This window comes from Acanthochromis polyacanthus, chromosome 21 (assembly GCF_021347895.1).
Source record: "Acanthochromis polyacanthus isolate Apoly-LR-REF ecotype Palm Island chromosome 21, KAUST_Apoly_ChrSc, whole genome shotgun sequence".
Lineage (NCBI taxonomy): Eukaryota > Metazoa > Chordata > Actinopteri > Pomacentridae > Acanthochromis > Acanthochromis polyacanthus.
This window is the reverse complement of record NC_067133.1, coordinates 15,500,004-15,515,016: the sequence shown is the minus strand read 5'-3', so window position 1 is coordinate 15,515,016 and position 15,013 is coordinate 15,500,004. Positions and strand designations below refer to the sequence as shown.

The window sequence follows — 15,013 nt, the reverse complement described above, 5'->3', positions numbered from 1 at the left end:
GTCTTCTTGGGCACACACGGTAAACCATTTAAAATAGAAACTTGATATTCAGTCTAAGGAAACCACAGAGCGACAGAAGAACCAACAATGTCTCCTGTTTCTCCTTTGAGTTGACTCTTCTGGTGCTTTCATACCAAAGAACTACAAACTCTTCACAATCTGCTCAAACTCTTGGTACAGGACCTCACCACACAGGTCAAGAAGGTTTACTTTTCCTCATTTCTACTCTGAAGCTCACCTTATCCTGCTTAAACTACTGACAAATGTTTCTACTGCTCTAAAGTCTGGTCTCCAGAACTTCCTAAAAACTCTCAAAGTCTCTTCTGCTGCAGGTTGCTTTGTAGAACTGCTGCAGAAAATCTCACTAAACCACATGGAGGGGCCTCAAGATAGTCGTCCAAATGAAACCATACAAAAACCAAACTAACACAACACAAACGCTAAAGTCTCCTGCAGCCTACCAGAGAACCTCTTTAAACAGAGAATCAGGACAGGAACTCTTACCTTCTGGACAACCAACGCTGGTTCACAAACAAGAATACAGAATGTGTCTGACCAAAAACCTCTCAAGACTCACTACAGCCAAGATAAAGACACAACTCAGCTGCACCAAATCCAATGATCACTGCACACATTAGCACCATATGCTAACTGTGGCTAAAGAACCACATTTACCAAGACAGCTATCCAGTACAAAGCCCTAAAACACACCAAGAAACACATTGAAGAGGATTTTACTGCTGGAAGCTGCAAGCCAACACCTAAAGAATAAATTAAAAGCAACGGAGCCAAACCCAGTTCAGTGAAGAGAAGCAGAGGAAATGTTTGACTGCAACCATAAAGCAGGAAGACACTGAGCTGCTCAGGGGTTCCTGATAACACCAAGCAGCCACCTGGACAGCCAATAGGAACACAGCTTACTGGAAGTCCAGAGGGCTGGCTTAGTGAAGTAAACTTAGTTTAAAGTTGAAGCAGAAAGTTAACAAAGAAAGTTGAAAACCACCTTCTGTTACCTGAAATCTCTGAGTTTTCACACAAAGAAGGCCTGAACATGTCAAACTGGTTTCATATTAGAACCCTCACTGTCATCACGTCATAGTATGGTGTCGCCGAAGAGCAACACAAAAACAGGACAAACACTGGTTTCCAGGGGGTTAGGCGGCTATTTATTTGAAAGAGTAAGTTTAGAACAACACAACATGCGAGCAGTACTCATTTTGATTTAGACTGATTAGTATACAGAACTCTATGATGTTTCTGGTTTACAGCTGAGAAGTAGTTGCTGAAAGTACAGAATATTATTTCTTATTTTAGGTGTGATAATTGTCAGTAAACATTCTAAGAAGTGGAAATTGACAGGGTTGTATATAGTGCTGTTCTTGCACAATATTTGCCACTTAATTCCTCTCAGGATACGGTCGTTGAGCTTACCAGTTTTACATAACAGGCAGATGTTGCAGCTGATGATGCTGTAATTCACATAAACAAGGAAACAAGTCCATCACAATTTGAATGTTAACAGTCCAAAATGAAAAGGTCATGTACAGCTTTCCTACTGGGTTAAAGACCCCAAAACAACCCATGAAAAATACTTTGTAAAAGCGAGAGGTCAGTAGCAGCTTTTTTTTTTTTTTTTTTTTTACAACTTTTCAGAGGGCCCCCCCAAAATATCTGTTGTACCTCCCTGTGCCCCCCCACTAAAATTAATCTGGATCCGCCTCTGAAAATATCATCTAAATGTTAGCTTTAAGTTTAGACAAAAATGATAGAATTAAAAACATCCCTCAGAAATAATTTCAGTTGTGAATGACTTTCATGGACTTGTGCCACAATAATGAATAACCCTGCAGAATGTTTGCAGTGACCTTTAGAAAATGTCCACCCTGCTCATAACCATCCATCCATCCATCCATTCTCTATACACCGCTTTCTCCTCACTAGGGTCGTGGGGGGTGCTGGAGCTTATCTCAGCTGACTCGGGTGAAGGCAGGGGACACCCTGGACAGGTCGCCAGTCTGTCGTAGGACTACATATACAGACAGACAGTCACACTCACATTCACACCTACGGGCAATTTTCGAGTAACCAATTAACCTCAGCATATTTTTGGACTGTGGGAGGAAGCCGGAGTGCCCGGAGAAAACCCACACATGCACAGGGAGAACATGCAAACTCCATGCAGAAAGATACCAGGCCCACCCTGGGATTCGAACCAGCGATCTTCTTGCTGCAAGGCAAAAGTGCTAACCACTACTCCCCTGTGCAGCCCTGCTCATAACCATCAAGTAGCAAATGTATATTTATCATTGCAACATATTAAAGTCCATGGGATTATTTAGAATCCAAGATAAAGCAGACAGAGCAGAGGATAACAGGAGGAAACCATCAGTACTTTAAAATAATCTGCCCTATAGATTATTGCAGATAACGGCACATTTCCCTATTCACATCTTAACTCTTCTCCTGGCCACAGTTTAAAACTGTGACATCTATTAGAAACTGTACCTATTCCTGACTGAATGTCAACAAATCCCAGATATTCCAACACCCAAGAATCTAAACCTTGTGAGTGCAACATTTTTTGGCAGAACAGTATTAATGCTGCAAGATTATTGCATTCTATTTTTAAACAATATAGGTTTCTAGCACTGGCCCTCTGGCTTCAACAATTTTATAAGTATTAAACCTGTTCTAAAGATGCTTATTGATTTTAAAAACAAAAACCAGCTCTGCTTGAAATAATACTTGTACGAATCGTCTCCATTTTTACTTCTTGTTGATGTTGCCAAAATCAGGCGCCTTTTGCATTTGACGGTTCTTATTAAGGTCAGCATGTTTGGTGGCGCTGCACGGGATGGCACTATACTTAAAAGTTTTAAACAAAGCAAGAATCTATTTTAATATTTTTCTTAGATGCTGCTCTTTGCAAGTGAGGAGAATGAAGTTATTAAAGCCAGTGCAGAAGGACACTGTTGATACTCCAGGTTGATTTTGGATGTAGGATCACTTTAAAGCTTCTCTAGGGTGAATTACACACATAATAAGGGTTTGAGAGGTTAAAGAGCGTTTATAGATGGAGTGCTTCTGTGTGCGCTGTCTGCTTTGAAAACTTTAACCAAATTAGCTAAAGTCAACAGTCAGCAGACTTCTTCTTATCCTATTATGGTTGGGCCTTCTCCACTGGACATTTGGAATTTGAATATCCACACAGGCTTCACTTCACCTTACATAATGCTTTATGAGGCAAACCGCTGTGTACTGGGAGCAGCTGACACCAGTTACGGTTTACCACATGAAATGCCAACAGGTCGTCCAGTTTCAGATTAATGTTCCTTCATGGTTGTGATGCCACAATAAAAGCCAGGTTTACATTTGTAATTTTAGGGCTTGCTATGCCTGAAAACCTGAACCAGTGTTTGTATTTTTGATATATTTAATCAGATTTTTGGTTTCTCACTAAATAACATCCTGGTGTTATCACCTATACGGGCTGCATTTCCTGATACTTGCTACTACTTAGTATACAAGTGTCCAAAATTCTATCTAGGCTGTCATATCTCTCCAAGAGAGACTGTAATTCTCATTGGATGACACACCACTTTGCATCTTTCCATACTGCTGCTGCTGCCAATCCTTTATCTTCAGATAGCCCATTGTGTCCAAAAATATTTGGAGTGTGTCAGCATTTACAGCACTTCTTTCCTTTGTCCATTTCTAAGGACACTCTAGTGCAAATTCCTGTATTTGCTCTGAACCAGAGATGGTACAAGGGAGAGAGTTTCCAGTCCTAAACAGAAATCTAAACGTGAATTCCATAACGCCAAAGATGGAGGTTGTATGACACACAGCACACCCTTCCCTTAGAAAGCCAATTATTTGCTTTATAAGAGCCAAACCTGAAAATATGCAGCTACTCATATTGTTTCATTGATGCCAGAGTCATCAAATTGTGCATATTCATAATAGAAGCATTACCTGTGGGGGGGACACTTTTTAAATCTTATGCGGTGCAAAAGTCTACATTTTCTTTCAGTGACTTTTATCTGATTTTATTGGTGATTCTATGCTTGCAATTTTAATGTTGTGGTGACTGCTCAAATTGCAGTTATGACAAAACAAACAAAAACCCCACTGTTTGGTCCGGACTGTGGTCCTGAAGAAGTTTCATACTAGTTTCTTGATGCTTTATTAAACCATAATTTGTTGTTGGTTTTAATACTAAGCAGAAAGTTAATTGAGGCTTTAAAAGCAGGCAACGTACAGGATTGTACTAAATATATTCACTTTATTATTTATCCTTCTGTCCCCACTTGGCTACAGTTTAATATGTTTGGTGTTCGGTTTGTATTTCAGGAATTCATTATGGAAACACAATAAACTTAATTTCCATGTATGTGCAGCATTAAAAAGGCCAATAAATCATTTCACAGCAATAAACTGATGTTTTATTTTGACATATCTGTATCTCTATCAGTCCTTTTTTACTGAAGCTGTTTCACCAGCTCCTTGTCCATCTCAGTCTCTGAAGCTTCTTGTTGTTGCCTCATGTTTTCTCTGAAGACCTTCGCCTTAGGTTTGAAGGCCACAGACAGCAGCTCCTTCTGAATCCTCTGCTCCCTCTGTCTCCTCATCAGAGCCTGGATCTCTTTCCTCTGGTCGGCCATGGCTGCGTACCGCCGCCTCTCTTCCTGCAGCTGCAGAGCATCGTGGACACTCGGAGGCTCCGAAGCGGAAGGTCTGGCACCGGTGCTGCTGCGCTGCGGCCGGGACACCGGCAGCCTCTGGCGGATATCAGCCGACACCAGGCGGGACTCCAGCGGCGGCAGCAGGGACAGAGAGCTCCACAGCTGCCGGGCGTGTGACACATCCTCCGGGGAAGAGCCGTCAAACACGGTAAAGAGTTTGTCAAACTCCTCCTGCTCCGGAACCTCAGCCTGAACAGACATCTTATTTTCAGGACAGAAACCTGTCAACTCTGAAAACTCTTAGCTTATTAGCTAGCTTCATTGTTTGCTGGGGTCACCATGGAGACAAAACTACGGCAAGCTTGTTTGCGTATGCTTTTCAAAATAAATGTAGGTGGCTAATCTTGGACTTGATTGATAATTAGGTAAACTCATAAAAGAATTTTCCTTCAAGAAGACTGTAGTTACCAAAACAATACAGGATATGCAGCATGATAGCACTATAATCTGGCATAATTACGCCCATTGCTGTAGAAATAGGCGTTCATTAATGTACAATGTCCCTACCAATAAATAAAAATTAAAATATTAATGATAATTAATATTAAAGATTAATTTCACTCAAAAATGGAAATACTCAAGTATAGCAGCTAAAATTGTACTTGCTGCACCACTTAATAAATGAATAACAAATGAGAAACATTTATACATAACTTCAGCAGCAAAATAGCACACCCATTCAGAACAACTCAGGGCTTTTATTTTGAAGGCAGATTGATGAACAATCGCTCCTGTTTGGCAGGATGAAATCTCCATGGAAATCTCCTCCTAATTTTGGAAAGGAGGCGGGCCTCTTGCACTGCTCCACCCCCAGGTGTCGCGGGTAGGTTTAAATAGTGTGGATGAGGAAGGACAACATCATCATCATCACCAGCATCACTTCATTTACCTGACATGGTATTCTCATTTCCCTGGAGTTCATCCTGCACTGAGGACTGAAACACTGAACAGTGAGTATAGTATCTTTAATCTGACTCCTAAAGCTGCAGTTAAACCCAGCTGGTGGTTATATGCTGCATCCCTGCAGAGGATTCTGCTCAAACCACCTGCTTAATCAACTACATAGTCAGATATTGCTATCTAATCTTGCAATATAGGAACTTGTGCATGTTGAAGGAAAGCTGCTTGTGAGGAGGTGAAGGTCATTTTCTGGCATTTTTAAGACAAATATGGTGATATTTGCAACTAAAGATCAATAAATTAAGGAAAATATTTGCCTTTCTTATGTAGCTGCCTGATTGGCTTGCATTCAGATAAATCATCCCAGTAAAGATGGCAGAAACCTTCACTGGAGATGCTGTATATTGATTTCTGCCCTCACTCCTGCACTGTTTTGCCTGTGTGCCGGAGGCCACACATGGATGCACCTTATGACATGTCACCATTTTGGTATAAACGGTAAGCTTGGCTGGACACATGAGCTGCACCTTATAAGGTAGTATGCCTGCTAAGTCCCTAGCATCCCTCTTTGGGATACCAAGCTACCAGGAGCAAAGGGTTAGCCAAACATGGGCATTCCAGCATGGCAGCTCACTTGTATGATTCTAGGGGTTATCTGTGTGCTGCTTTTCATGTTTTATTGCCTGCTGTTCAATGGGAGGTCAAAGCAGCTTTGTGACCTGCGTGAAGAGCCGCAGACAAGGATAAGTGAGTAAGTAGCTCAATGCAAAAAATAGGGAAATGTGCCGTTATCCGCAATAATCTACAGGGCAGTGCATTAGAACTAAATGTAAATGATCTGTGTGACTCTCAGATCCGAAGGCAGCTAATATGTCTGTTTTCATGATGCTCATCACTTCTGAGTCTTCCGTGTGAAGGAGGGCAAATAAAGAGCTGAGTGGCCGTTTCAATAGCTGCACAGTTACCTGAGAAAATTTTACAAGTCGGTGAAATGGTGACTGTCATTTCAGCATCTCCTGTTGGATGCTATGTGAGAGTATGACTCACCTATTAACACACAGCATGTGCTACCATGGGAGGCATCACAGGCAATTTGGCGTGAAGTGTCTTTCTTAGTGGCAAAGACAAAAGGAACTGGGTTGAAGCGGATGTACCTGCACTTAATGTACTAAATTAACTGTGCTGATTCAGGTATTTTTAGCACTGTTTAGCTTTCTGATCCCATATTTTTTTCTGTATTGGTAAGACATGAAGTATACATCACTGAAATCAGTCTTGTATGTATTTAAGTATCTGAAATAGGAATTTTCATGTTTGGTTTTAAATGGGCTCTTAGCTGATTTTACGTACAATACTTAGTCCACCCATCGTGACAAGTAGTGGGATGTTTTCTGTGGCTCTGATGGGAGCTTTTCTAAAGTCTGGGACCCTGAAATGAACCTGATGATGTCACCAGGATGTCATCAGAGTCACCTCAACTTGAATACCTGAAATTCTGCAATGCAAACTGGAAGACTGGTTGACTTGGGCTGAAATTAACAGTTATTTTCATTTTTGAGTAATGTGTCAATTGCTTTCTCGATCAATCGATTTGTCGTTTGGTCTAGAAAATGTCAGAAAATGGTGAAAAATCTTGATCAGTGTCTCCCAAAGCCCAAAATGACATCCTTAAATGTCTTGTTTTGTTCCCAAATCAAAGATATTCTGTTTACTGTCATGGATGAGTGAAGAACTTTAAGAATATTCAAATTAAAAGGCTTAAATCAGAGAATTTTTACATTTCTGCCTAAAAAAAATACTCAAATGAATTAACTGACAGTCAGAATAGCTGGCATTTAATGCAATAGTTTGTAACAAACTGAGTAATGGTTCCAGTTCTACTGTCAACTTAAAAAGACTTTTACCAGGCACAAGAAGGCAAATGAAACTTACATTTTGAATATACTTGCTCCAGCATCATGAGGCTAACATTTGGCTACATTAATTTAACATGGACATTCTTTTGCCTACAGTAAGCAGTGGAAAAATGATTCCCCAATGGGTCAGCTGTAAGTAAACGTGCTAGCCTCTGTTCCATGAACATCGGTACGTCAATCCAGTCTCTGGTGTAGCAATTCTTTCATTAATCTCTCTAGATATTAGCACCTCCCATGAAATGAAATCTACAGAACTGAAATGTTTGTTAAATGCTGCTAAGAAGAAGGTAATTAGATTTTTTTTTGTTGTATGAAGCTGCCATACTTACCTAAACATATGAGGCGAACCACACCACTTACGGTTGAGAAATGGTCTGGTAAAGCTTTTGAGGTCCATGTTTTTTCTGCATAGAGGAATTTTGGCAACTGTCAAAGAGGTATTAGGTGTCCCTCAAAGAGGGTTTAGTCAGCATAAAACAAAATGTACCAGTGCCAGAGTGATAAGAACTGAATTTTGTTAACTTAAGTATCATTTACTCAAGCATAATATGCATTTTGTTGATAAAATGATCAGAAATAGCATGAAAATGCAAAGACATCCGTCAAATAAAGGACCATATTTGCCTTTACTCCATCTGTGCTGCTCATGCATAGTTACCTCAAAAGCCCAGTTTGAACAAGTTAAAACTCTGATGTGTGAACCTGAATCTACCAGTTCTGGACTGACTTTGGCTTTTCTTTAATACTGGCTGCTATCAGAAGAAAAGGGCGGTGGTCACTGAATGGAGAAAAGTGAAAAAGCAGTAGTATGCTCATAAATGCAAGTTATCAGTGGCATGAGGCTTTGTAGATTTTCAGGTTTTAACATAATGGAGCTGCACATCACAATTTCTTTATCCAGTGTGTGACTTCTGCTGTGTCACATCGACAGGCCCGAGGTACAAACGAGATCAGAGGTCAGCTCAGCTCCCAGCGCCACTCCAGAGGGTGACCCAGTAGCCAGCGACCAACCAGACGTCAGCTCAACCACCTCTGAACCCCCAGCCGCCTCCGACTCCACCACTGCTGCTGCTGCTTGTATCCCACAGGCCGACACCGATACGTCCAACATGGCTGACCCAGCCACTGAAGACAGCAAGTACCTCTTCCTGGAAAACGACTTCCGCAACAGCGGGGTGGCCCAGGCCGACTGGGCGGCCAAGAAGATGGTGTGGGTGCCGTCAGAGAGGGAGGGCTTCGAGCAGGCCAGCATCAAGGAGGAGAAGGGGGACCAGGTACTGATGAGGATGGCTCCATTATCACATCTCCTTTCTTATTCATCATTAAAGTTTATTGGTACAGGGACACGTATGTAGCTTGAAATAACACGCCAGCATTGAAGCCTAAAGTAGGTTGAACTTGTTTCAGTTTCTAAAAATATTTTTATTTGTTCCAACTCATAAAAATGGCAAAAAGAAAAACTAGGTAAATACAGCTCAACTACAAACCATCACATCATCATATGCCATCAAATGCACTACAAACTGCACATCACATTATCTCAATTCACTTTTCATACGCTTGGATCGACATACATCTCTATAAATCTTCAATCTGCAATGAAAACCTAAAGCTGACCATTATTTGCAGGTGACTGCTGCCAGAAAGAACACAGTTAGTGACTTTAAATATCATCAAAAAAGCACCAAGCACAATAATGTGTACATATATTAAGGCAAAACAAACCCCCTAAATGTCAACAACACACACAACAAAAGATATAAACAGTTATGCACTTAAAGTATTCACAGCTACAAGACTGATACATCTTTGAAAACTGTTTGAGTTTTATGTGATCCCATTCAGCATTCTTTTTAAATTCTGTGAGCTCCACATCACATGACTTTAACTAGAGCATTTAAACAGGATTTTGATGATTGAATAGCTTTTTTCCCCAATTTGTAATGATGCTGTGGAGCCTGACATTCAGTCTACAGTAAAAGTACACTTCAAAACAAACCGCATAAATTTGCCTCCATTAAAACAATGAAAAACTTGTTCAAAAGTAATTTTTATACATTTTTACTTTACAAACATAACATAGGGATTAACACAAATATTGTGACATTGTCATAGAAAAAAAGGAAAACACTACAGATTCTTTGCTTTTTCTCCAAAAATGAACAAAACTGCTTCCAAGATTTCCAAAAATAGTTCGTTGTAGGCTTCAGTTTGTCCTGTATATCACCGGTGGTGTAAAATGAAAGGATTTACCTTTTAAAGTTTAATAGATTAATCTAAAAATTAACTAATCGTTACATTTAAAACAACAAAGCTTCTCATTTCTGTCTGAATTTCCGTTTTTGTTTATTTTTAGTAGAAGTTAATTCCAACACATAGTAACTACACAGGGCTGCAGGATGTTAAAACACATTTGTTCAGTTTGTATGTAAACTTTTGACTGAATTCTTGTCTTTCAACGCAATGCAGACGTACAGAAAATCGCTTTTATTCCTGCCCCTGTGCTGCAGGTGCTGGTGGAGCTCTCCAACGGTCACAAGGTGACGATAAACAAAGATGACATCCAGAAGATGAACCCGCCCAAATTCAGCAAAGTGGAGGACATGGCCGCCCTCACTTTCCTCAACGAAGCCTCCGTCCTGCACAACCTGCGTGAGAGATACTTCTCCAGCCTGATCTATGTGAGAAACTTCCTCTTCTTACTTCTGTGTTGAAGAGAAGAACATATTCATTGGTATTTAATTCTAAACTGAAGCTAGTTTGATAAAGGGAGCAGAAATATCAAAACACAAGCAAGTACAACTATAAAACATGACAAAGTATGTTAATGAAACCATTTTGTAGTCCACTGATAAAAAGGGAAGAAAAATGTAAAAAATAAACTTACGATAATCACACCGACAGTGCAGAGGTCCATACAAAGAAGCTTGCTGTGTGACAAAAATGAAATATACGGGCAAAGGAAATTTCTAAAGAAAGACCTCGAGAAGCCTCAAGGCTTTTATTTTAATCCCTTGAATGAAAGCGCCCCCAGAAAGTCAAATGTCATTTTAGGTTCTGGTCATAATACATTAATTGCAAATACAAAATACATCTAAGAGTAAACTTGCTGATTCTGAAACCTAATATTTAATTCCAAAAAGATATTTTCCATTAATCTCTGACTTTGCACTTCCTCTGTAAGAACTTGCAAACCAGACTGAGGATAATTTAAAAGTAAATGAACGTTACTTAAGTTCAAATCAAACTGAAACTGGTGTATAAATCAAGTTTTCTTCTGCCCGACGTTTGATTGAAGCTGAAAGAACAAGCTGCTTAACTCTGGATCAATTTGAACCGACTGTCTGTGGAAAAAGAAATAACAGCTGCACTTCTACATCTGCATGTACAGTCAGGCTTAATATAAAGAAAACTATCATCGAGATCCAAAGTCAGACTGGAGGCTCCTTTTAAACCCCTTAAAGTTCATATGGCCTCCACGTTCAGGTGGAAAAGTCCCTGTTTAAGGACTGTGATCACACGCCGTGCTCCCTACGCAGACTTAGTATGTACTGGAAGGATCAACAGCTTATATTTTTATTTTTTTAGTCAGTCGTACAAAGTCTAATAAGGTACTGGATGTAAAACATTAAAAGCCAAGCTTATGCATCTAATACACACGGCCATTCAGATCGCTGGAAGTTAAGACGTGCAGTCCCTCCAGTCCTTATATGAGCAGACGGCGTCGGAGCAGGCGAAAACATCTCATACTCTGAATATGTCCTGAAACCAGGTGGAAGATGATGCAGTGCACTTCTGTAATTTAACCAAAATCTAAATTTAAAATGGAACAAGCTGCGGGGTTTGGGCAACTCACATTTCATGCACTAATGTAATATTTTATGTATATAATCAGGGTTTGAGAGGTGAGTCTGTGGAGGCAAATGTAGAATTTTAAATATATGTTGGTGTTTTGATATTCTACACTAAAGGGGGATAAACAGCTCTGGGATTAATATAATTGCTGTGATAAAGGGATGCATGTAAAGTCTATGGATATGCTGATTATTTTCTTAGATTACTTATCATTTTGTCTTTTAAATAGAACAAAGTAAGTTAAAAATGTCTGAGAATAACAGACCCAAACCTAAAGATATTGACTTTACTATTATATAGGATAAAAAGCAGAACAAAGGCACAATTTGGAAGCTGGAAGAAAGGAGAGTTTGATATTTTTGCCAGATAGAAATGACCTAAATTGTTAACGACAAAGTGACTAATCTTCAGCTGAACTGCAAATCAATTAATTGTCCATTAGAAACGAGCACTTTTCTGACGCGTGTCCACGACAGACTGCGGAAAATATGAATGTGGTTGTGGGATTTGTGGAGTTCTTGTGCCAATCCAGTTCTCCATACACACTCACACTGAGGCATTTTCCCATTTGGTATGTCAGGTCCTAGTTTTGTCCCACAGTCAGATGATCAAGGCTTTGAAGTGGAATTTTGAACACTATTATGCACCTTTTCTGTGATTCTGTGTATCTACAGACTTTTCTGTGGCACTTGCCTGTCGTTATTAGCAAATTTGGTGATGTAAGCCTCATGGAATACACGTGCCCTGCGCCACACAAGATTATATTATACAGATTATATTATCTCGACTTCTGATTATGATTTTAATTTGATCAGTAACCACCAAGCTATTAAGTCAGCCTAGAAACATTACCTTAAGCTTTGAGCTCTTGAGACAATTTGAATTGTAATTGGCGCTATATAAATAAAATGGAACTGAATTGAGCTTCATTCAAAATTGTGATTGTATAAAATAACACAAAATCACACTTTAAGTAATGTGGGGTTGGTTTTACAAGGGCCACTTTGGGTCAGTATAAATGTAGTCAAACAGATACATTTTATTTACTTCCTCTGTGCAGCTCAGTAGCAGAGACGATGCGCTTCTTAATGTGAAAGTGTCTCATCCTCCCACTCTTCTCAAATTATCAGTCATTGTTTATCATCTGGCTCAGTCAGATGAAGTTTTGTTAAAGCCTGGAGTGGAAGTGGCAGCAGAGCTTTCAGGTGCAGCAGCAACGACAGACGCGTAACAAAAAAATACGCAAAGCACTGATTGTGTAAATACACCACTGTGATTAAACAAGTGTGCTGCAGGGAGAGGAGTATATTGTGTTAATGTAGCAGCAGACTCAAGTTTGTCTGCCTGAGCAGGCCAGAAATCAGCAGTGAAATATGAGGATTAAATGTTATTTCTGCTAAGTTGCTCTTATCAGGTTTTAAATTATTCTGTTTAGCCTCCTTTAGGAAATTTGTGTCCATGTGCTCTTATTTTGAAATGAAGGCAAAATAAGTAGAGGCTTAAAACAATGATCAGCATCTGTATGATTGAGTCCTGATTTTCTGATTAGTATGAGTTACATTTCTGTTTTTTTTTTAACTTGATGTGATTTTTACTATAATATTATGCCTCACCATGTTTCTACAATTTAGATAGGATCAGTGAATGCAGGTAGATCACAAGTGATGCCTTGTTGCAAAAAAAAATAAAACCTCGTAAAATCTGTGAGTGCATAAACAGTTGAATAATAGTTTAGGAACTCTTAATGTCAAATTAATTTTTGTGCACTTTTGTTCACTGCATCATAATTTAACTGACAGCCTTTAAGATCACAAGCTCACTTCTCTAACCTTCGAGCCACTGCTGCTTAAATTATTGCATGTGCTATGAACAAAACTGAACCTAGACAGCAGTTCTTTAGTTTTTCTCAGGTGATTCCCATCCAGTAAGGAAGTGGGTGGGGCCAAACAGTCAGGTGGGGCCTTAAAGGAGGAAGTAGGAGCCGGAAACATGGATACACAACTGAAGCAGCACTTTCACATGAACATACAAACAACAGCTACTTTTTTAGGAACACACTTCTGTTCACACCAAGTACAGATGAGTTGTCGCTGGTTTGTCATCGTGGAAAATCCTGGAGTTCAAAAGACAACTTTCTAGAAGAAATTAGGAAGTGTCTTTAGTGCTAAATGCTCCCCTTTGTAGTAGTGTAACAGGATGTATCTAACATCACAAACCAGGTAGAAAGATGACTGGAAAGTTGTCTTCCTGCTCGGACATGGCAGTGTTTTTTCTCTGCTCTCCCCTCAGACATACTCGGGTCTGTTCTGTGTGGTGGTAAATCCCTACAAGATGCTGCCCATCTACTCTGAGAAGATCATTGAAATGTACAAGGGAAAGAAACGCCACGAGGTGCCACCGCACATCTATTCCATCACAGACAACGCCTACAGAAACATGATGCAGGGTGAGTGTTTGTGTCTCAGCGTGTTGCTAATATATCGGGCCGGTGTCAGAAAGAGTCAAGCATCTTAAACATTCTGACAGAAACCTCAATCCTCTGCTACTACACAGAGTGAGCTGCCTGAAGGTAGCTCTGTGGGTAATTCTGCACTAACAGGCGTCATTTTAATCTGACATATGTGCTCCATGTGGTGACAAAAGCCGGCTATTGAGAGTGAATGATGGGTAGTGTAGTTTAGTTAAAGCTGCAATGCAAAAGTATAAGAGACTATTGAAAGAGATACTGGTTTTATTTCTGCTTTTTCTGGACTGTGGCTCAGTTTTTTGTAAACATAAATAAATATTTCATTTTTTCTCAACAAAAATGCTAGAAAATGTGTTTTAATCAGTTTGCTGGCTATATGTGTATTTTCATTTGTTATATATTATCTTTATTGACGTATTTTCTAGGGCTGGATGAATGAAATCATACCTACTCTTTAACCAATTGATTAGTTGTAGGGTAAAAGCTGCATGTAGTACACTGACTACACTTTAACTGCTTATCTTATTAGTTTAGATAAATCATAAACAAATAGAAAAACATAGTGTTTGCAACATATTGATCATTTTAGTTTTCTGTTTTAACTTCTGACTGTTTAACTCACCACTGTGCACCCGTCCATATTCAGATTCCTGGAAATGGAACTATTGAGGAATATACCAAAGTCAGTGTGTTGTTTTTAGATCATCTGCCATGTTGATTGTTTAGCTGTGTTACACAAACCGCTGCAAAGTTTACACTCAGTGTTTTCTACATCTGTCTGAACAAAATGCAGCCTCTCTGACAACTCATTTGACTTGATGTCAGTTAGTCTGAAGCCAAATCCGAGTAAACATTCAGTAAATGTTTAATAAATCAGACCTAGCAATCTTTATTAGCTTGGTCCGGTTCAAAGTTGTGAAAATGTGAGGATATTCATGGGTATTCTGTTATTATAGTAACACCACAAGATAAATTATGATAAACAGGGACTTATTAATGTCTGACCTGTGAGAATTTGGTCAGCTGAGAACATTTCAATGCTGACACCACATCCCTTGAGTACATTATGCATTTCTCCTGCATTTTCTTTGAGTTTCTTATTGCTCCTCTCATTGCTAACCACTCCTGCT

At 39.5% G+C, this 15,013-nt stretch overlaps 2 protein-coding genes across 2 annotated transcripts in view; one reads left to right on the top strand and one right to left on the bottom strand.

The window, feature by feature from the left end:
* Nucleotides 1-4,419: 4,419 nt before the first annotated feature.
* On the bottom strand, nt 4,420-5,021 carry hoatz (HOATZ cilia and flagella associated protein). The gene has a single exon (XM_022209279.2). It carries the CDS (start codon nt 4,944-4,946, stop codon nt 4,482-4,484), a length of 465 nt encoding a protein of 154 aa, XP_022064971.1. The 5' UTR covers nt 4,947-5,021; the 3' UTR covers nt 4,420-4,481.
* Nucleotides 5,022-5,500: 479 nt separating this feature from the next.
* Nucleotides 5,501-15,013, top strand: part of LOC110961590 (myosin-11-like) — a 35,186-nt gene continuing 25,673 nt past the window's right edge. Inside the window, exons 1-4 of the mRNA XM_051941474.1 lie at nt 5,501-5,695; nt 8,493-8,835; nt 10,072-10,242; nt 13,706-13,862. Coding sequence (XP_051797434.1) covers nt 8,671-8,835; nt 10,072-10,242; nt 13,706-13,862 — 493 coding nt within the window. The 5' untranslated portion in view covers nt 5,501-5,695; nt 8,493-8,670. The remainder of the gene's footprint in view (nt 5,696-8,492; nt 8,836-10,071; nt 10,243-13,705; nt 13,863-15,013) is intronic.